Consider the following 21,760-nt stretch of genomic DNA (forward strand, 5'->3'; position numbering starts at 1 on the left):
CAGTGGACTGACTCTCTGTGTCCAGCATCGGGCCCTTAGTGAAACTTTAATCTCGAAGCAATTAAGTCGGTTCTTATTTGAGATTAATTAGAGAGGGAAAAGAAAAAAGGAGATTTACTCTTTTAACGAGAGAGAATGGAGCAAAGGATGCCTCTCTAGTCATAAACAGCATTCCTGAAATGATGCCACCACATGGACAATTAGTGACAGCCGGGCAATCTGGATTGCAAGGAAATGGTAACACAGTTGATCCACCTGTCATTTCAATAATAAATAGACTCTCCGTTTGTTCCATTTGTTCATCTGTTACAATACCATAGTATTAAAGTTCTATTGATTCAATTATTCTTTATTTCATCTTTTAAAAAATTATATTACTGCAATTTAAAAGGAATTTTAAATACACTAGTATGCAATTTGTTTTTATTGATGTTTTCCCCCTGGGGACTTTATTTCTTTGCGGATAACCTTTGAAATTAACTCTCTGTTAACGTGTTAAATGCTTTAGGTAATTAGATTGTTCCCTGAAAAGCACTAAAGAACACCTGCAGTGTCTTAAGGTAATAACCATCAAACTATCGCAGACTAAGATGACAAGCAAAAATGTTCACAACAAAGGGAAGGACAAGACAGATCTGGAAAGGAAAACAAAACATAGTATTTATAAAACAGATTGTAAAAATTGTTAATGCTAAACATGTGATGTTCGTGCCAATAGAATGAGTCAGATCTGCTTTGAGTGAATTAATGTATGACATGCTGCTGAATGTTACCAGTGCCTGCAGGGACAGTTTGCTAACCCTCCATGAACATATACAGCCAGCTCTTCAAAAGAAATTTCCATTATGTAATATTAGAGCTTTAAAGAAGGCCTTTATTTATCGTGTTTGTGCACGATTTGACTTGTTAAACACTTGAGTCATAGACACGGTTCCTCTGATAAATATCACTACTATATGGGTGAGGAGAGTTTCTGCAGTCTAACCTACATTAATTGATAATGTGCTCTAGTTATGCTGATTCTTTGTTTTTTTGTTGTTGTTGTTGTTGTTTTGCATTACATCTCACAAAGCTGCAGTAATCACAATACTATGGTACAAATATATATTTTTTTAAATTCCTATGGAAAGGGTTTTCAGAGCTTTGGGTGTTTTAGTGTATAAGGGATGAGAATTGTTTCCAGAAACCTCAGAGAGAAAAGGTCAAGGTGGAAGCTTGAGTGAAGGCAGAATGAATAAAGTGACATTGTCCATCTATGCCAGAAGACAGGCGAGGCAATAGATGTGGTTTAATTGGGCCACAACATTATTCACTTCAAATAGCTGGGCGTATCTTGCAATAAATTGTACGGTGCAGATGGTTATCATGTCCTTAATCATTTCCACACAATCCCCAACCTGTTCCCAGCCATCCCATGTCTGGGCATCTGCCTCCCTCCCCTCGTAAGAGGTTAAGAGGGCCAGAGAGGGGGGGATGGCTCTGTGCTCTACCAGAGGCAGAAGCCCAGAACCACACTTCTTAAGCTCCCTTAAGGAATGTTTTCTTTTAAATTCTCTTTCAATCCATTTTCTGCAAAACTCATCTCCCTTCCATAACAAGTACCTGCCCTGGACATCTGCCACAGGGAAGTATCAGTTTGCTGCCTCCCGCTCATTCTCCACTGAGTTCCCAGATATTCTGTGGCCACACTGGGCTGTGCCCAGGGCCGGCTCCAGGTTTTCTGCCACCCCAAACAGCGAAAAAAAAGAAAAAAAAAACCATGGCAGGTCAATCACCCCGCTCCACTCTTCGGTGGCAGTTCGGTGGCAGGTCCTTCACTCCCTTTTTTCCTCTTCAGTGGCACTTCGGTGGCAGCTCAAAGAGGAAGAGAGGGACTGAGGGACCCGCCGCCGAATTCCCGCTGAAGACCCAGTGCCACCCCAACAGAAGGCGGAGTGCTGCCCCTTTGTATTGGCTGCCCCAAACACCAGCTTCCTTAGCTGGTGCCTGGAGCCGGCCCTGGCTGTGCCTCAACTTCCCAAAACTGAAAGGAATTTCAGATATTTCAACCCCAGGTAGTGTGCCCTAATCCTATTTGTAAGAAGCTCTCTTTGTTGTTACCCAGGAGGTACCTGTTTTATTTTTGAAAAAAGTACTTCAAGTTCCCATATTATCAGATTCCAGATGCACCTTTTCACAAAACCCTTAATTCACTTAGGAAAGGACAGATACCGGGTTAAAAAACCCTCGAGAAGTGATTTAAAATAAGATTTGTCCTTATCCTGACCAGTTATATTTTATGATTAATTGAGCCACTGATGGTTAATTGGAACAGAAGGTGAATTCTTTTGCTTCTTTTATTATTTCTAATCCTTGAATACAGTGAAGTGTTCAATGAATGATTGAATAACTGTATCTCTAATTCTGAATCCAGCAGGACTCATGCAAAAGCTAGAGATGGCCTCCGTAGAAAACTGCATCCTGAAGTAATGAGTCAATAAACATTTTTATCACTGAGTAGCCAGGGAAGTGTTTAGCATAGCAACATTCTAAGCATGGTTTTTACAAATGTATCCAAATAAAAAGAACTAACATGCACTATATTTTTTGCCAGTCTGTGTTGCACTGGGAATCATAAATAATTTATTTTTTCCATTTTATACAAAGAACAGCAGTGAAAACATTAAGTTCAGTACTTTAAATTCAAATTCAGGAAATAAAAGCTATAGTTGACCATGCAGCTTTACGTCTACCAATGTGTGTGCATTCGTTATGATACAGGGCCTGATCTCACTTACATTGCTGTGAAAAAAAGGAATGCCATTGAAGTGTGGTCATGTAGACAGAACACGGGATTAGCAGTCAGGACAACATGGGTTCTGCTTCTGACTCTTCTGTGGGTTAATGTGTGACCTGAAAAAGACACTTAACCTTTCTGGCTTCTAGTTCTGTTAAATGTGGACAATAATGTTTTATGCCCACCCATATAAGCGTATTGAGATCTATGGATGAGAATTATGGAAGCATTAATTATTATTTGGTTGATATGACTGGTAAACACAACATTTTTGTGATTTTTTATTGTATATTTAGAAATATTACTGTTTTGTAACCTTGGGACCACTTTGTGTGATGTTGTGCTATACAGTCTACATAGAAAAACATCTTCTGTACTGTAAAAGGACAGGGAATTCTAGATAATAGGAGAAGGTTGTAGACAAAGCTACTTACAGAGTAATAACATAATCATACCTTGGCAGAATTCACAAGGACATTTTAATCTGGTTGTGAAAAATGAGAGACTAGCTGATTAGTGATGCAGCTAGGTTCATGATCAGTTGCAATAATTAAATTTATAATGGCATGGAAATGCTTCATATTCCATTCATTAAAAAAAATGCAACTGTGCTATAAAGCATCATTTCACTTCTAGGGCCTGAATCTGATCTTGCTCACAGTGGTATAAATGAAGAGTAACTCAACTGAAAGCAATGTAACTGAACTAGTGTATAATTGATGTGAGATCAGAATCTGTATCTGCTAAGAGTGGAACTAATCAAAAAAGGAAATTGATTTATGATTTGCACAACTGACATTTTGTAATGTATATCAACAGTAAATTTGATGGGGAGTAATTACACAAAAAACTTAACCTTTGGGCAATAAGCTTAGGTTCCTCTCATATCCATGATAGACTACACTAGTGTATAGGAAAATGTAGCCAATAAGACGCGTGTAACAATTTGATAATTTCCTAGTACCCTAAAATCATTTAGTTAAGTCTTTCATGGCATGACTGATTTCTGTCCAGTCATATGTTTTTTTACATCATGCAAGTGCATGTGTAAACTTCTATTATAAGCAGAAACTGGAAAGGGAACAGACTTTCCCTGAAATGATATAGGGTAACATTTTCAAAAGCACCTAAGTGACTCAGGAGCCTAGGTCACATTGAAAGTCAATGAGACCAAAGCATTTTTGAAGATAGTAGTAGTGTATTGTCTATGCAAGAGGAAGGTCGGATACACTGACAATAAGAGTATCTTTTAAAATGATGCTAGATAAATTTTTAGGGCTTATCTACACAGTGCAGCAATGCACATTACTGTAGTATGAGTTCTAAAACACACTGACCCATGTAGACCCTGCTTGTGTGCACTAAATGTTCCCTGGTGTACTTTAATGTAGGGCTGTTTGAAACTAGGGGTGAGGTAGGGTTGTGATTCCCAGCTTGTGTGCACATACTCTCAATAACTCTCATACAGCTAGCTCAAGTATAAATAGTGGTGCAGCCAAGCTGTGGCGAGTACAAACACACCTGAAACCAATGGTACATACTCAACACAACTAAGCCATGCTGCCCTTGCCAGTACAACCTTGGCTACGCTGCTATTGGTGCTCACGTGATGAGGACTGGTGAGAGTATGTGTATGATAACACCCCTATCTCGTCATATAGATGTAGTCTTTGTGCTCACAAGCAATGTCTGCACAGATCAATTAATGCACAACACATTAGTACATTTTATAAATCCCCTCCTTCCCCACTGCAGTGTGCATTACACCACTGTATATATGTATAAATGTATAAACTACCCCTTAGTAACATTACATAAACCCTGGAAATGTTATTTTTATCAGTATAATTGGTTGAACATTATTTGCAGGAAACTGAGACAGTATAATAAACTTCAAATATTTGCATATCTTTTGGGCATGACTTTATTAAAGGAATATATATATTCTCTCTTTGAAATGTCTATTGTTCTGTTTATAAATAGAGATTCTTTTTTAAGATTGAATGTATTTTCTCTGTCTTGGTTTGCCAGATCTAATTTATGGAATAGATAATGGAAAAAAGATTCTCCTGCTTGAAATGACTTTCATTTAACATTTTGTTGTAGGGATACATCAAAGTAACATTGTATCAAAGGGAATTTTTATCAGTAATCAGGAGGTTTGTACATTCATAGACATAAGGCCAGATGCTGATCACCTTATTCACACTAGTGAGCAATTACTCAGAATAGTAATCTCACTTCCATTAATGGGACTAATGTTGTGATTAACTTTGCATCTTTGTCGGTAAGGAGTTCACAGTCTGGCTTAATTTACACCAGTTTTATAGCTGTGTAGCTTCATTAAGTTCAGTAGAGTTACTTCTGATTTATAAAGGAGCGGAGAATCAGGTCCACAGTGTGTACTTGCGAGCCCTCTGTTCCAGGAACTCTCACTGCAATCTCTGGGACTGCTGCCTGCTGTGCTTGCATAAATGTATTCACTGTTAGCAGTGCTATTATAATGAATTTCAAATGAAATTGGAAAGATGAAATAGAAATTGTACACATTTTAGGAGTGCTAGCAAAGAAAACTTTTTTTTTTCTTCAAGCACACAATTATGTCCTTGAATGTGGCACGGTACTAATTATTGTTTTTCATTGACATCTTTATGGACTATTTATACATTTTGCAGTTAATATTTGATCAGTGATTTTTTTTAATAGCACTCATCTCCAGGATTTTGTTGGCTGTGTCTGAAACAAAATATTTTTTTCTGAAATTGGAATGTATTCAAGTATCGCTTGGACATCCTACTCTAATAAACATAATCATACCAGTGCGCAGGCCTCTGAAACCATTGTTTTATTCGTCAGGCATCACATTTCCCTGCAGAAATATTATTCTTTTTTGTGGACAAGTTAAGCTTGAATGGTATTACCAACTATACAGTAAAAATCAACATATATTAAGATATTTTTCCATGACTAACATCCTTGAAGTTGACATCTTCTTGTGACTGAGTAGAGAGCAGCAAGGAATTCAATTACAGCAAACAGTCTCTGTCATTACACCTGTCCACTTCCACGGGAAATGATTTGTAAATTGTTCTTTATTTTTTCATCCCATCAATCTTTTGTCCATAATTGACACTCGTCACTAGAGATTAATAGCAAGAGAAAGAAAACATAAAGTAGATGAGTAGCCCACTGGGAAAACAATGTCTCTGTGTTTCGGAGACTTTTATATATTGCAGGACCTCTGGGTCAGGGTTTTAATCCAGAGGCAGATGTTTTGCTTTTGAAAAGTCAGTATAAGAGCTGAATTTCAAAAAAAGGCAGAACAAAAATAAAAAACCTAATTAATATAAAAATATTTCTTCTGTGGAAGAAAACAAACACTGCTAGAGAACAAAAGGCTTTCTGTGTTAGTTGTAAGGCTAGTTTATTATTCTAACACATTTGTAAGAATCCGCTTTGTTCCTGACACGTCAAAACTCATTCGGGAAGCAAAAGTTGTGGATGCCTTGGGAACTGATATTGTCACTTGTTACACAAGTCAGCATCAGATCGGTGCTGATTGATACCCATGTCAGCAGCTTTGAAAGAAATCGGACACAGAGATGCCAATAATATTTGTACCAGATGTCAGGCAAAAGAAACAGGGAAGTGCATACAACAGGTCTTGGAGCAGATTCTGGCCAGAAATACTTGACAGACAAACATTTAGCTCTTATTGTCATAAACTGTTTTTTGTTTTTGTTTTATGTCTTTTTGAAGGTTGGAGTTTTTGTTTTGTTTGTTCTTTTGTCCTTATTGGTTTCTGTCCCATGACTGTGTCACTGTAGACAGCACACATAACTCATCCCAGGGCTGATACAAAGCTTGATAATAGGAATTAGCATTGAACCTCTTTAATTATTCTGAATACATCAGCAATAACAAACAGATGTGAAGTTTCTAAATTATTGCACATCCAATACTAAATAAGGGCATTTCTTGCAAATTTGAAACTGCGTAATTTTAGTAAGAACGGTGTGAATATGATCCTATTTAGCTAATATGTGAGGTGGGAGGGCAATTAAAGCCATTTGATCAGAATGTAGATTCCTTTTAATCTATTTCTGACTCCTAGTTTTTCCTTAATCAATTTGCAGATATATTCAAACAGCCATTCTTACAGTTGCTCCCCATAGATCAGCAGGTAATTTAGGAGCTTTTCAACCACAAAAACAATGAGAAAAACTGTAATGGAGTAGTGCAGTCAGCTATTACTTGAGTTTGTGCCTTTTACTATCTACTACTTAAAAATCCCCAAGTGGTTCAGTGAGCTGGTTGCCTCTCTGCCCACAGCTTACAGAGCATTGTAAGCACACAGTATTATATTTATGAGCCAGAAAGCAAAGTGTATCTGAGGAGAAGTTAGAGTGGCTTCTCTGTAGGATGTTGTTAGTGTAAAATAACTGATTTATTTGGATATGTTTCTCTATGCTACAGCTTGTAAACACAGTGGGGAATTTCTCTGTCATTGATCCAAAGCAATAGGTACTAATGGCATAATACAGTGGTACTCAATAACCTTTTATCACAGGCTGCTTTGTCATGTGGAGACTTAACTGAGGGCCAGAGATATACGCTGTAACAAAAGTGAGAGTGCTGTAAATTTTTGTCCATCTATTTTAAAATATTCAGTTTAAGAGCTGCCATGGTTTCTGCTGCCACTTCTGTACGTATTACTGTGTGATTTTGGCACATTAGCGCAAACATGAAGACGGATATACACAAATGTTTCAAAACAGACAGAGTCTAGGAAGAGAGGTAGAACAGATCACTGTCATAAGCTTAGCATCAGTGCCATCCTGGAGCACGGGCTATTTTGGTTTGTTCCTGAAAATGCTTTGCATGTGTGTGGGAAATTTAGTAAACAAATAAGGGAAATATTTACACCAATAAAGTTATACAATGCATGGAGACATGGGGCAAGATTTGATTTTAGCTATGCCTGTGTAAACCCAGAGAGACTCTGAAGTCAGTGCCAGCATATACTGTCTGGGTTAAATTGTGGCATTTAGCTACAGTCTAGCATAAGATGTGGTGTGGAGCTGCACCATCTTCCAAAATTCCCTAGTTGCATTGTGGGAAGAGTAATTTGCTACAGTCCTTACACAGGACTGATAATGGAGAAGTGGGGAGATTTTTATTCTCTCCTTTAACAGCCGCAATAATCTAGTCCAGTGGTTCTCAACCAGGGGTACATGTGCCACTGGGGGCACACAGAGGTCTTCCAGAGGGTACATCAACTCATCTAGATACGTGCCTAGTTTTACAATAGGCTACATAAAAAGCACCAGTGAAGTCAGTACAAACTAAAATTTCATACAGAGAATGACTTGTTTGTACTTATCTATATAATGAAATGTAACTACAATATTTATATTCCAGTTGATTTATTGTATAATTATATGGTAAAAATGAGAAAGTAAACAATTTTTCATTAGCAGTGTGCTGTGGCACTTTTGTATTTTTATGTCTGATTTTATAAGCAAGTAATTTTTCAGTGAGATGAAACTTGGGGGTACGCGAGACAAATCAGATTCCTCAAAGGGATACAGTAGTCTGGAAAGGCTGAGAGCCACTGATCTAGTCCTGTCCAAATATTTTCCTATTTCAGTTTCTTTCTACATAGACCTTTGCATGCACTGTATATAATGGGCCAGATACTGAGCTCAGATAAAATGGGTGTAAATTCAAAGCAATTCCAGTCTACAATAATCTGCACAGAAAACAGACAGACAATATATATTTGAAAGAGAGATTATTTATATAAATATAGGTAATGTTATGATTGGTACTCCCATTTATGTTTTGCATTTTTAAGACTGATACTGAATACTGAATGCTTTGTCAATTGGTACAATATGCCCTTATAGAAAAACTTTGTTAATATTTCATATAATTTTATTGTAGTCTAGGATAAATATTTACAGTGATATAAAAGCGGGTCTGAACACTGCATTACAAAAAATCTACCATTTCTGAATAATTGCAGCATACCTTGGGGATACAAAAAAGTGCAAGGCCAAAAGCCACACAAGAAATGCTAAAAGCAGCAAAGAGTCCTGTGGCACCTTATAGACTAACAGACTTATTGGAGCATAAGCTTTTGTGGGTGAATACCCACTTCGTCGAATGCATGTAGTGGAAATTTCCAGGGGCAGGTATATATATGCAAGCAAGAAGCAGGCTAGAGATAACGAGGTTAGTTCAATCAGAGAGGATGAGGCCCTCTTCTAGCAGTTGAGGTGTGAAAACCAAGGGAGGAGAAACTGGTTTTGTAGTTGGCAAGCCATTCACAGTCTTTGTTTAATCCTGAGCTCATGGTGTCAAATTTGCAGACGAACTGAAGCTCAGCAGTTTCTCTCTGAAGTCTGGTCATGAAGTTTTTTTGCTGCAGGATGGCTACCTTTAAATGTGCTATTGTGTGTCCAGGGAGATTGAAGTAGTGTTCTACAGGTTTTTGTATATTGCCATTCCTAATATCTGATTTGTGTCCATTTATCCTTTTCCATAGGGACTGTCCAGTTTGGCCGATGTACATAGCAGAGGGGCATTGCTGGCACATGATGGTGTATATTACATTGGTGGACGTGCAGGTGAATGAACCGGTGATGGTGGCTGATTTGGTTAGGTCCTGTGATGGTGTCGCTGGTGTAGATATGTGGGCAGAGTTGGCATCGAGGTTTGTTGCATGGATTGGTTCCTGAGTTAAAGTTACTGTGGTGCAGTGTGCAGTTAAGTTGGCAGGTTGTCAGTGGGCGAGGACTGGCCTGCCACTCAAGGCCTGTGAAAGTGAGGGATCATTGTCCAGGATGGGTTGTAGATCCCTGATGATGCGTTGGAGGGGTTTTAGGTGGGGACTGTATGTGATGGCCAGTGGAGTCCTGTTGGTTTCTTTCTTGGATTTGTCTTGCAGTAGGAGGCTTCTGGGTACACGTCTGGCTCTGTTGATCTGTTTCCTTATTTCCTCGTGCAGAAATGCTGTTAGGATGCTGTACCATTAAAGTGAATGGGAGTTGTGCCACTGATTTCAATGAGTATAGAATCAAGCCCTAATTGTCCTAAGTGTCTTATTTTTGTCATAAAATAAATGGATATACTACAAACAGTCAGCTCTGTTCACTTACTGGGTATAATATTATTATGGCAACAATGATGAGGAAAGTCCAGTTGCATCCATAGTTCTACTATTGTTTTATATTAGGGATCCTCCAGTCTTGCAGTATTTATTGTCATCAATTCAACAGGACTTCTTCGCATAACCCATGGCTGCAGAATTGAATTCCTCACTCCTTAAGGATTTGAGCAATTTTGTTTAATGCAAACTCCACTTCTACATGAATATTTGTTGCCTGGAAATGTTATTTCAAGACAGATTTCTCACAAAGCACATCAAATGAAAAGTTTCCGTGACTGATGTTGCTGGGTGTAATTGCAGTGCATTGATGTACGGGACTTTAAGTCTAACAAATCTTGGAGAAATGGCTGAGTAGCTCTCTTTTGCAGAGTATTTTTATGAAAGCTGCATTTCAGTTGATTTTGTGCTAAAAGTGCCCATGCAATAGCTTACTTGCTGATACACAGCAAACTCCAGCTTCCCATACTTTCAATTTTTCAGCTGACATGGTTTTGTTTTGTTTTTTAATTCTGGTTTCAGGTTAATATAAAGAGGAAAGCATTTCACATTGATCACTGTGCTTTGGAAATGTTATCACATTGTATTGAGGAAAATTCTAGGACTGAGAAGTAGACTAATTTATTTAGCTCAGGATATATGTTAAAGGCATGGGCAAGTAGTGTGTTTAAAAAAAGTGTTAAAAAAGTTGAATGCAAAGGATTAGTTTCTAACTAATTAGTTGTTGCAGTTTTCTATCTATAAGTATTCATATATATTATTAATAATGTGCCATGTGGTTGGTTTAGGGAGATGGATGTAACATATTGCCCTACCGAATGCAATGTTCTCTCCATAGAAGAGTATTTCCTTGGAATATCCTGCTAACTTTTGACACTTCAGTTTTAATTTTCTCTACAACCTGATCTGAACATGATGACTAGCTTGAAATCCATATAACTTGAAGGCTTTATCAGCAAAGCTCAGCAAAGTTATATTTCTCTATGGCTAAGATGTTGAAACCCAGTGAAAAATCAATTTTTTCTTGTGCTGAATGGTATATTTGAAGCACTTAAAAATGGTGAAGGGGTGTGCTGAGCGCCTGTCATGCTAGCAGTGCTTTCTTCTGCAGCATGTGTAGGGACATCCACCTGTCAGCCCTGGTAGGCTGTGAGCGTTTGATGTGCTGGTTGTTGTGTCAGCACGAAGGAAGGAAACAGGAGGTGAGGAACGTCAGAAAGAAGGTTGGTAGCAGACAGTGTTCTGAAGAGCATGTGTTCCCCAATGGAGCACATCATAGAAATAATTAGCTGGATTCTGAGAAATGGTGACTCTTGGGAGCAGCGGTGCACTGGGAGTTGAAGAGTGCACAGCACACCGCCCTACCATGAGGTTCCTAGCTGACTGGGGGTGCTGTCAGAAATGTCTCTACCACAAGCATCTTTGCTATGGATCTTTCTGCGGTTACCAGTTTACTGGAATGAAGAAATACTCACATTAGCAATGTAGCCATAATTCTAGTTTGTTTTTGTTGCTTAGGGTTGTTTGGGGGTATGATAATTCTTTTTGTTTTACACTATCTTTTAGCTAAACCGGTTCTCTTTAAGTGATGGATTAACATGGTTTGACAATTTTTCAACTCACAGAAACATTGTGGATTAAAAAATTCTATTGGTTTATTAATGAATGTTTACGTCCTTCAGGAGAGACTGTGGGGAGGTAGCTGGGCATGGGTTTAAGGTTCAGAAAGAAGCCAGAAACAGGGTGGGGGAATCAATGAAAACTCAAATACAAAACAGATAGTATTAAGAGAGAGAGACTATGGGGAAAATGACCACAGAGAACAAGAGAGAAAAATCGTAATGGAAAAAAATAAATACAGAGGCCCTGATTCTGAGCTGCACCTCTCAAAAGGAGCTCAGAAAATGCAGCCCAAGAGGCAAGGTAAGGTGGCTTGCCTGTTGAATTCTGGGACCAGCACCCAGACAAAGTTGGAGCAGCCCACATTGTTGCTCTAACTCACAGTGGCTTCCTAGAGGCACCAGTGAACTGCTCTGCCAGCCCAGAACACTCTGGTTAGTCAGTCCCTTACCAACATCCCTCCCCCTGCTCTATGTCAGGGGCTTCAAGCAGAGCTATAATGTGTCTTGGGGCCACCAACACCGATCTGGGAACCACTTTGCACCAAGGGAATTAATGATTGTGGCTTTTCTTAGCACAAGTACACAGCACAGTCTCCCCTTTAACTAGGAAAAGAACATACTCGTATTATATTTTGCTTTTAAATCAAATCCGTCTTGGAAGAAAATAGGGCTGCCAGTTAACAGGAAATAAGGTTCACCGACTGAGACTAGTTTTGCACATCTACAATATAACTTGGAAGGTTTGCAAAATAATCTAATTTTCCTCCCCTTAATTTGTTTTCTCTAAAGGAAAAGATGAAATAATCCTTTTTTTATCGTACGCTTTGTCCAGAGGTTAAGTGGGAGCCATGCATGGCACACACTACTTTCCCAATATCCCCAGATAAGCAAGGTTAACTAATCCCAAAGGGAGTAGTTCATATTGCTTCCTTGGTTAAAAGAAAAATAAATAGGATGACCAGTGGAATGAAAAAATTAAATCAGATAGAACCAAAGGGAGTGAACATTGAGAACAATTTCAGATGACCTTAGTACTGTATAATTGTATTAGAATAAGTATGTACATTAACAATTTTGGACATCTAAAATTTTAAATTAACAGCCTGAAAACATTTTACTGAGTGAAATAGAATATGATACATGGAACACAAGGACCCCTCTGAAATTCAGCCAGCATGCTGTTGCTACTCATTTAGACAAAGAAGACAACTAGTTAATCATCACAAAGAAAATTAGACAGAGTAAATTGGTTTGCTGCATTCCAGAGTCTTAGCTACCAAAGGAGTATTTGCCATAATTAGAGTGAAAATACTCCAAGCATGCAGTTATCGAGAGAGAGAGATCTTGGATTTGGAATGCTTCTACTAAACCATGAAGTTTGTGTGATACAGTTAGATTTTATCAGTTCAGCAGCCTATGTTAAGGGACTTCAACTTTGATTATATTGACTAATGACATAATAGGTTATAATGAAAATTATCAGGCATGCTTTGAATCCTTTGTTTCCCTGGATTCTCTGAGCCCTCTAATGAAACATAAAGAGGTTATATTTTAAAAGATATAGTAATGCACAATTAAAATAAAAAGAGGTTAGAAATGCAGCAATTGAGTTTTCTAGAGCAACATTAACTTGGCCATGCAACGCATATTTTGACTTTTTCATTATATTTGTACAACATTTAATTTTGAATTAGCATAAATGTTAGAGTTTAATTTGTGTATTCTTTAAATTAAGAGAAGAAAAATGCCCATGCTTAATATTGGAATGGAAAAGGTTCAAATTAGGCTTTGGGTGAAGGAAAGCAGAGTTCACTCATTTGCTGCAGCAAAAGGCCCCAGGTCTTCTCTGGGTTCCTTATGGATAGAGCCTGAATCCAATGACATCAGTAGGATCAGGTCCATTAGTTGTCTAGAGATACAGCCATCGCTGTGTGAAATGATGCACTATCTGCATATCTGAAAACAAGGATAACTTTTTTCCCCTGACTAATGATTTATGACTTTCAGAATCTCAGAGAATGCAGGAGAATTTGTGGAAAGCCCCTAAAATCATGGGATCCACAATATTTTTTTTCACTGATGATTTTCTTCTGTTGCTGATATTAAGCAGTCATTTTTTTAAGGCTTGAGTTTTGTGCATTTCCGTGAGAATTTTACCATTTCCCCTGTGCAACAGCCCCTTCTCCTATCAGAGAAGAGAAACTTTATGATATCACAAAAGGTGTGGGTTTCATCAGGATCTTCTTAAAAAAATATTAGATGCCAAGGAGCACGCTTAGTAGTGATTTTCTCCTTTCTTGTTCTCACTTCTTTGGAAGGGTGTCATAATTCATAGGTATTCCTGTCCAGCTCAAGTGAATGGAAGCAGAATTCCGTTTTTAGGAGTTGGATCTTCCTGCCTGTTAGCATACTAACCACATCTTCCTCAGTCTTACCTTCTTTCACAAAGTTATTTTAGACTCCCATTTGGGGATTATTCTAACAGGCATATGCAACATCTTGGGTGGGTGGGTAATATTTTGAGCCTAGTTGTCAATATATGCTTTTTCTAACAATGGCAAAACTGAGTTGCTAGTTTCTTTGGATTTCAGATCCTTCAGTCTGTTCTAAGTGCCTTGATTTCAGGTTGAAAATTTGTGATAGTTAAGAAGGAATGAAATTTACATATTATGTAATTTTATGCATACAAAAGAGGGTGTGGGGATTCCTTCTGGGAAACCATATTTTTTTTTAGTTTCAGAACTACTTGAATAGTCTTTACTGCATCTTTTAAATCTCACACTATTTCCATCTTCTGAAAGAGTTACTAAAAGTGATTCTATTTCTTTGCCCCAGAGCCACACATTACCAGGGGCGGCTCTAGGCACCAGCAAAACAAGCTGGTGCCTAGGGCGGCAAAATGTAGCCGGGGAGGGCGGGAGGCTGGGCCAGCAGACCTGCCGCCGTCATGGCTGCGGCAGGTCGACCGGAGCCCGGGAGGAGTGGACCTGCCGCAGGCATGACTGCGGAGGGGGCGCTCGTCCCGCGGCTCGGCTGGACCGGCAGGCATGACTGCGGCAGGTCAACCGGAGTTGCGGGACCACGGCACCCGCCGGAGTCATGCCTGCGGCAGGTCCATTCGTCCCGGGCTCCGGTCGACCTGCCGCAGCGGGAGCTCAACCGGAGCCGCGGGAAGAGGGGACCCGCCGCAGGACCGGGGAAGGGCGGCGCAGCGCACCACGCTGCTTGGGGCAGCGTGATTTCTAGAGCCGCCCCTGCACATTACCTTTGTTGGTAGTGGCTATTTTTGGGGGTGTTTGCTATTTTATTACTTTCCATATGTAGTTGGTCACTTCTCATGGATTATGACATCTGACCAGAACAGTGGATCCTGTGTCTGACAAAGGTAAAATCAATTTTATTTCTAATTTTGATTTCTCCTAGTATGTATGGATCCATTGCTCTGAATAGATTTTCTGGATCTGATCCAACTCTCATGAACAACAGTGGGAATCTCACCATTGATTTCAGTGGGAGGAGGATCAGACCATCTCAATAACCTTATTCTACATCAGGGTTTCTCAAACAGGGGTCGCCGTTTGTGTAGGGAAAGCCCCGGCGGGCCGGTCTGGTGTGTTTACCGGCCTCGTCCACAGGTCTGACCGATCGCAGCTCCCACTCGCCGCAGATCGCTGCTCAGGGCCAATGGGAGCTGCTGGAAGCAGTGTGGGCCAAGGGGCTTTCCCTACACAAGCGGTGACCCCCGTATGAGAAACTCTGTTCTACATGAACTTGATCATGCACCATTAGAGTTAATGAGAGCCTTTCCATTGACTTGAATGGTAGTAGGATCCAGCTCTGATGTGCCTGGTATACCATGGGAATCTTTTGTCTTTTGTCAGGATGACGTAACATCAAACAGGGCTAAAATATCATACAACTGACATTTGCAAAGTGGTTATATTTGGGTAGTTTTCTATTCCACATTGTAATTTTTTGTCTCCACACCTTTGGAAGTACCCATTGGGGGATGGTGTCACTAGATCCACTTAATAATAAATAAGAAAATCTGCCACCTTTCAGTATCATTAGACAGGATTACCCATACATTATTATTTTTACCCAGAACTTGGATCCGTTGTAAGAGAAATCAAAATTACTTGTTCAAAAACCTTTTCAATCACTTTTAACTTAATTATCATTTTATTACCTGACGAATATATTTTCAAATAGGACTGTGGTGTCACACTATTTGCATACCATGCTTCAAGTTCTAAAATTCACCTAGTTTTTGTAGTATGTGATTCAAAAGAATGGTGCAGTAGGAAAAACATAGAGTATGGGGTTTTGGTTTTTTGTTTGTTTGCTTGTTTGGGGGTTTGGGGGGTTTGTTTTGTTTTACCTCCTCACTCTGCAAGAACATACTGTATTCATTAATTTGTCAAACTTTCATAAAGTACTGAGATCAAGCCTTGAAAATTCCAAAAGGAAGAAAGTTTCAGAATGTTTTGAGTGAGTGAAAACAAAGGTTTATAATTGAAACGGGTTTGCTATCTTTACTATGTTAGTTTTCGCTACCAAGAAAATGCGGTCATAAAAGAACATTGCTGGTAATTGTTTGAACTGGATCTGGAAGCAGCCTTTTGAAATCAGTCCGAATATGATAGTCTTTTTGTTTCTTTCTCTTCATTTTTCTTTTCTTTTTTTATAAGTGTTGTCAAAACATGTGTAATAAATATTTGGACTCTTAATTTACCACAGGAGATTAATCTGAAAATCTACTTTCCTGGCTTAATTAGATTTCATTTGCTTAATTGTCATTCTGATCCTATCAATTCCAGTTTTGCACTAGCTTGAACAATGCTATCTTGTTGCTGTTTGCACTTTAATTTAGATTTGTATTATGGTTTATGAACAGTAATAAGGTTCTGCTTGAATATTCATTAACTTTTGAATTGTGAACTATGAAAAGGTGCTTTCCTTTACCTTAATGAAAGTGGCACAGCATGGGACTGATCGGTAGTGACGTTTGATTTGAGACATCCAGCAAATTTGCTCATTGTTTATTGACACATCTCGTCCAAACAGCTCCCTCGCAAGTTAGCGAAGTAATGAAAGAGAGAGTGCTGCAGAGGAGCGTGGAGCTTTCCTGGCAGGAACCAGAACATCCTAATGGAGTCATCACTGAATATGAAATCAAGTATTACGAGAAAGTAAGTGCATGTGAAATGCACAGCAATGTGCTGTTTGCATCATGTCATCCCACTCTTCCGTGGGCAAATTTTAATGCCATGGTAATTATGCCAGCTATTATCTGTCGGTGTCATTTCAGGTTGTAGTTGATTTTTAATAACCGTCTTCCTATCCCATTAATTTATTATCATGATAGGTTCTGTATATTGTATTCGTATATTACACAAATGAAAATATCCACTCGATAGCTTATCTTGCTTGTTCTAAGCAGGGCTGTGAATGTTTTGGCAAGAGACTTGTGACTTTTCTATCTCTTATCCCTTGTTTTTAATACGTCTAGGCTGTTGGGAATGTGCTGTTGAGATCAGACATAAAATAAAGCTCCGATCATTTTTGGTTATAAAATAACCTATGGCACTTTTCCAGAGGGGGGCATGTTAGGCCTGATGTCTCAAATCTTGATCCATTTTCCCTGAAATTTCAGTTGGATGAATTATTTTTCACTTGGTCCCCTAAAAGCTCTCAATAGTGTGTTGGTAGAAAGTGGTTGCATTTCCATGGTGGGTGAAGTTATCCTTGTATATGTAGCTTGAACTCCTGGCCCCAGTGAAGTTGAGGGTTCTTTTGCCATCCACATCAGTGAGGCCAGGATTTTACCCATCATCTCTAAAAAAAATTTGAATCCTCCAGAATGAAAAATGTTCTATACATGCAAAATATTAATTAGTGCTATAAAGGCTTTTAAAAATGGCTGAATTAAGATATAATAAAGGAAAGAGTTCTTTTGTGATCTCTGTTGAGGATGCATTTTAACTCCATAGCCAAGCTAATAATTATATTTATTTCAGAGCTGAGTATGTTAACTTTCTAGGTAACATACAATTAGTTAAATTCAGACCAGATTGTAGCCAATATCAAATGTCTCATCTAGTTTTTTTGTGCTGAGTAACACAAATATACTTAACTGATTATTTTTACTTGGATTAGAAAGGAGAGAAAAAAGGTAGATAGTTGAATTATCATAACTCTGAGTAACATAGTTTAATTACTCTTATTACAACACTTATCAGAGAGCTGCATACCTCAATTTTTATAGCTTGCAATAAAAATTTTACCGTTTCTACAAGTTAATTCATTTTTTCACAGACACACAATAGTGAAATTCTACCTTGGAATAAATTACAAGTCTTCATATGTTTACCAAAGACTAAAGAGTCCTATTTTTTGCAAATAAATGCCATTTTTACATATCCTAAATAGTTTCTTGCCTGTAAAAATCATCACTGGTCTTTGTAAAACAGTGAAAATGCTAGATGAAATCACAAAACATTTAGCTTTTTGTGAATAAGACTCATGAGAATATGATTTTTATTATTTATTCAATATATTTGTGTTGTTTCAGTGAGTTGTGCAAACAAGAGATTGGCAATAAATGTATTAAATCACTGCTATAAGGGAAATACCTGCCAGTCATCAATTAAAATTAAATTAATTAATGAGAATTCAAGACTAAGGACCTGATCTTGCAAATATTCACTCAGAAACTAAACTTTGTACCTGTGAGTAGTCTTTTGAATTCAGTGGCACTGGTCACAGGCATGTACAAGCAAATGTATTTTAATTTGAAATGTGCGTCTGACTCTTGCTTACAGGAACAGTCATAGTTAGATAACTTAAAAAAAAAAGAAAAAAACTTCCTGAACATTCACCTTGTTTTAGAACCAAACTCATATCGAAAGTTTCTGAGGTTCTGAAATGTTCTGATAAGTGTTTCTTCGTGTATGATTTCTGGCTAGGGCTGGAACTGGAAGTGCCAGAAATCTCACAGGTAAGTCTGTTCTTGTGAGATTTCTAGCCCAGTTTTTTCCCCAAATTCAAGAGACTTTCAAAATTCAAATAAGCTTAGTTTATGTATTTGAACCCAAGCTCTGAACTTCTGGAGTTCTACTGACATTTACAGTACTAGAGCTACAGAACTATTCACCATTTCCTGGTATTTCTGCTTCCTTCTCCTTCCGCATCCCCTTTTCTCTCCATTCCCCCAAATACACATATATTTCAGCATCCCTAACCATGCTTATAGATGATTGATTTCCTCTTGGGGAAGATATGAAAAATATTTCTACACTAACTGACATGCTCACTCAAAAGACAGAGTGGACAAACCATGGGAGAAGGCATTATCACATCTTATACAAGAAATCTGACACATCCTATGAAATGCTATATTTCAACACAAGAGCTTTGTTGTTACATTGAAATACAGTGGACAGAATTCTACACTGGTTTAATTGGGCAAAATGCCATTGAAATCAACAGAGTTGCCCAAGTTTACACAGAAAGAGAATTTGGCCCAGCAAATGCCTTGTATAGGTTGCTATCTGGATTGTTTTGTAGTTTCTGATACAGCTTGTGTAGCATTAAAAATTAATGATTATGTATAGATATTGATATTTTTAATTTTTTCTAGTCCAAATCCTGAACTCCCTACTCAGTTTCTAATCTGTTTTACCTTATGCAATGGAATCCATGTCAATTTGCCTGAGTGAAATCTGAGTTAATAACTAGTCAAGGACCTCAGTGTTTGGCCCTGATACTGATATATTGCTTTTGACACTAAAAGAGCAGTAGAAAGCTGTAAAAAGGAAAGCAAATAGCACTGCTCTGATGAAAAAAGAGAGCTTCCTATCTCTTTTGAGGACAGTCGTAGTTGTCTGAATAAGGGGTTCAGGATAAAGACTATTTACTGTGGAACAATATGAGAAATTGTTTTCATTAAATGTAGGAGCTGAATTGTTAAGATTCCATTTTAATGTTGTTCCTCAACCAACAGAGAACTTCTTTGGAGTTCGCTGGTGATCAAACTGTTCATACATCAGAATCTGAGGAAATGAGGCACAAAGCCAATCATTTTATCTCTGGATTTTTATGACTAACAGCATGTGCTTTCTATTTAAATTTTATGTCGTTTTAAGAACCCCTCAATGAAATGACACTGTGTTGTAATGCTCCACAGAGTGTGCTACATTCTTTATATGGAAAAAAAAAACAGAAAATTGAAATAAACTGCCAGGACCAGTTGTCAGTTGCTTGTGTGCAACAATAATGAAATCTGACCTGGAAATATAATTTCATCCTTTGTCTTATTGTTTCTAGGATCAAAGGGAGAGGACTTACTCAACAGTAAAAACCAAGTCCACTTCAGCTTCCATTAATAATTTGAAACCAGGAACAGTGTATGTTTTCCAGATTCGTGCTTTTACTGCTGCTGGTTATGGAAATTATAGTCCCAGACTAGATGTTGCCACACTAGAGGAAGCCACAGGTAAAATGTATTCACGTTTGAAGGCAATTAACATTTTTAGTAGAAAAAATTAATATACTAAAGTGTTATCTGAACTAGAAAGGATGGAGTTTGTACTAACTTAGTATTTTTCTGTGGATGGAATCTTATACTTTGGGAAGACATGAATTACTACCATTGTATTTTGATATGGGTGATAAGCTGCCTATTGTGTTTTACCATAGTTACTAATAATTATAGTGTTGTAGATAGCCAGGGAAGAATTGTAAGTTATTGGGCTACCCCTGTCTGATGGCCCCATTCTACAGAGAGAAGGGATGTTTGGCCCAAATATTACCCTATGCTCTCCCCACATAAAAGGAGATTGGTGGAAAGAAGGAGGACCCCACAGGACTTTCCAGTAATAAGGAATGTGCCTCTACTCACACTTTGCCAGATCATTAAATTTTTTCTAAGAAGTGCATAGCCTTATTTTCCTTCTAACCCTTCACCACCACATAGCTACATATATTGAGGACTGCAGGACTACAGCAATTCTTGCACCGTTAGTGGGACCAGATGGGAGAGGAAGCAGCAGAGTGAGGAGCCTGAGAATGTTACTCACTGAGCTCCAGAAACATTGAGATCCCTTACACGAATTACCTATCTGACAGCTCCACAACTCTGTTGCCTCTAAAACAAAGGTTTCCCTCTTTTGGGTCATCTGCTTCAGGTAGACCTCTCTGCCAAACTGCTCAGCCTGATGTGGAGCCAAAATATGTAGCCTGTGATTGCTTGCAAGGTGAAAAGGCCATGGAGTTAGTATTTTAAATGTGGTATTTCTTTATGCTTTGAAGAATTCCTGTACCAAGATACACATTTAGTGCCTGACTTAAATTGTAGTTAGGTATTACAACCATGAGACAGAGGAAGTTCATAGTTAAGTCTTGCCGCTGACCTTTATTTGTGTGAAAAAACGGAAGACTGTGAAAATGAAGTTCAGTGCAAATTATAGCACATCCTATTCTTTCCATTTTAGCCAGTCTGTTGACAGATTTTGCTTTGAATAGATTTCTGGAAAATATATTCAGTGTTTAGTCCTTATTTATGATTCTCTCTGTTTTAGGCACCCATCACCTTGGTATTTAAGTTCTAACTATCAGTGTCTCTAATTTAGTGTCTGTAATCTGTTTCATTTTGGTTGACCAATCAAGAAGAGGTTCCCCATGTTTATTGTCCATGTTCTAGACCAGAATAGTCACTGAAATTAGCATAGATAATTTTAGGAGCAAACATTTTTTGGCAGGATCTACAAGTATCAGTATGTATGCCAGTGGTTCTCCACTTATTTATCATATGCCACAGGAACCGGGTGGCAGAGCAGTGGCAGCCTGGACCCTTCCCACTGTGCAGGGCTGGAGCTGTGTGATAATGGGGGCGCATGTGGCCAGTGGGCCGCAGGTTGAGAACCGCTGTTGACAGACCAGGAAAAACAATAGTTTAAATATTCCATAGGCTTTTTTATGTATCCCATTTTTGACTCTTATAATGAGAAATTTCAGACAGACTAACAATACAGTATGCTTATCCAGTATGCACTGCAAAACTTTGAAATTTGAAATAGGCAAAAGCATGTCACAGGGCAGCTTTCTGTTGTGACATACCACATAAGCTGCCCCATTCCTCAATTTAAATAAAATTGTTTTTTACTTTGAGAGGAATGCCACAGGACACAA

General features: G+C 38.4%; 1 protein-coding gene across 6 annotated transcripts in view; it reads left to right on the forward strand.

Moving 5' to 3' along the window:
* EPHA7 (EPH receptor A7) overlaps positions 1-21,760 on the forward strand; it is a 168,537-nt gene that overhangs the window by 118,444 nt on the left and 28,333 nt on the right. For all 6 annotated transcript variants that reach the window (XM_039531211.1, XM_039531212.1, XM_039531213.1 and 3 more), the window contains 2 exons: positions 16,637-16,761; positions 19,898-20,066. In XM_039531211.1, coding sequence (XP_039387145.1) covers positions 16,637-16,761; positions 19,898-20,066 — 294 coding nt within the window. The remainder of the gene's footprint in view (positions 1-16,636; positions 16,762-19,897; positions 20,067-21,760) is intronic.

This window comes from Mauremys reevesii, linkage group 3 (assembly GCF_016161935.1).
Source record: "Mauremys reevesii isolate NIE-2019 linkage group 3, ASM1616193v1, whole genome shotgun sequence".
In the NCBI taxonomy this organism is placed as follows: domain Eukaryota; kingdom Metazoa; phylum Chordata; order Testudines; family Geoemydidae; genus Mauremys; species Mauremys reevesii.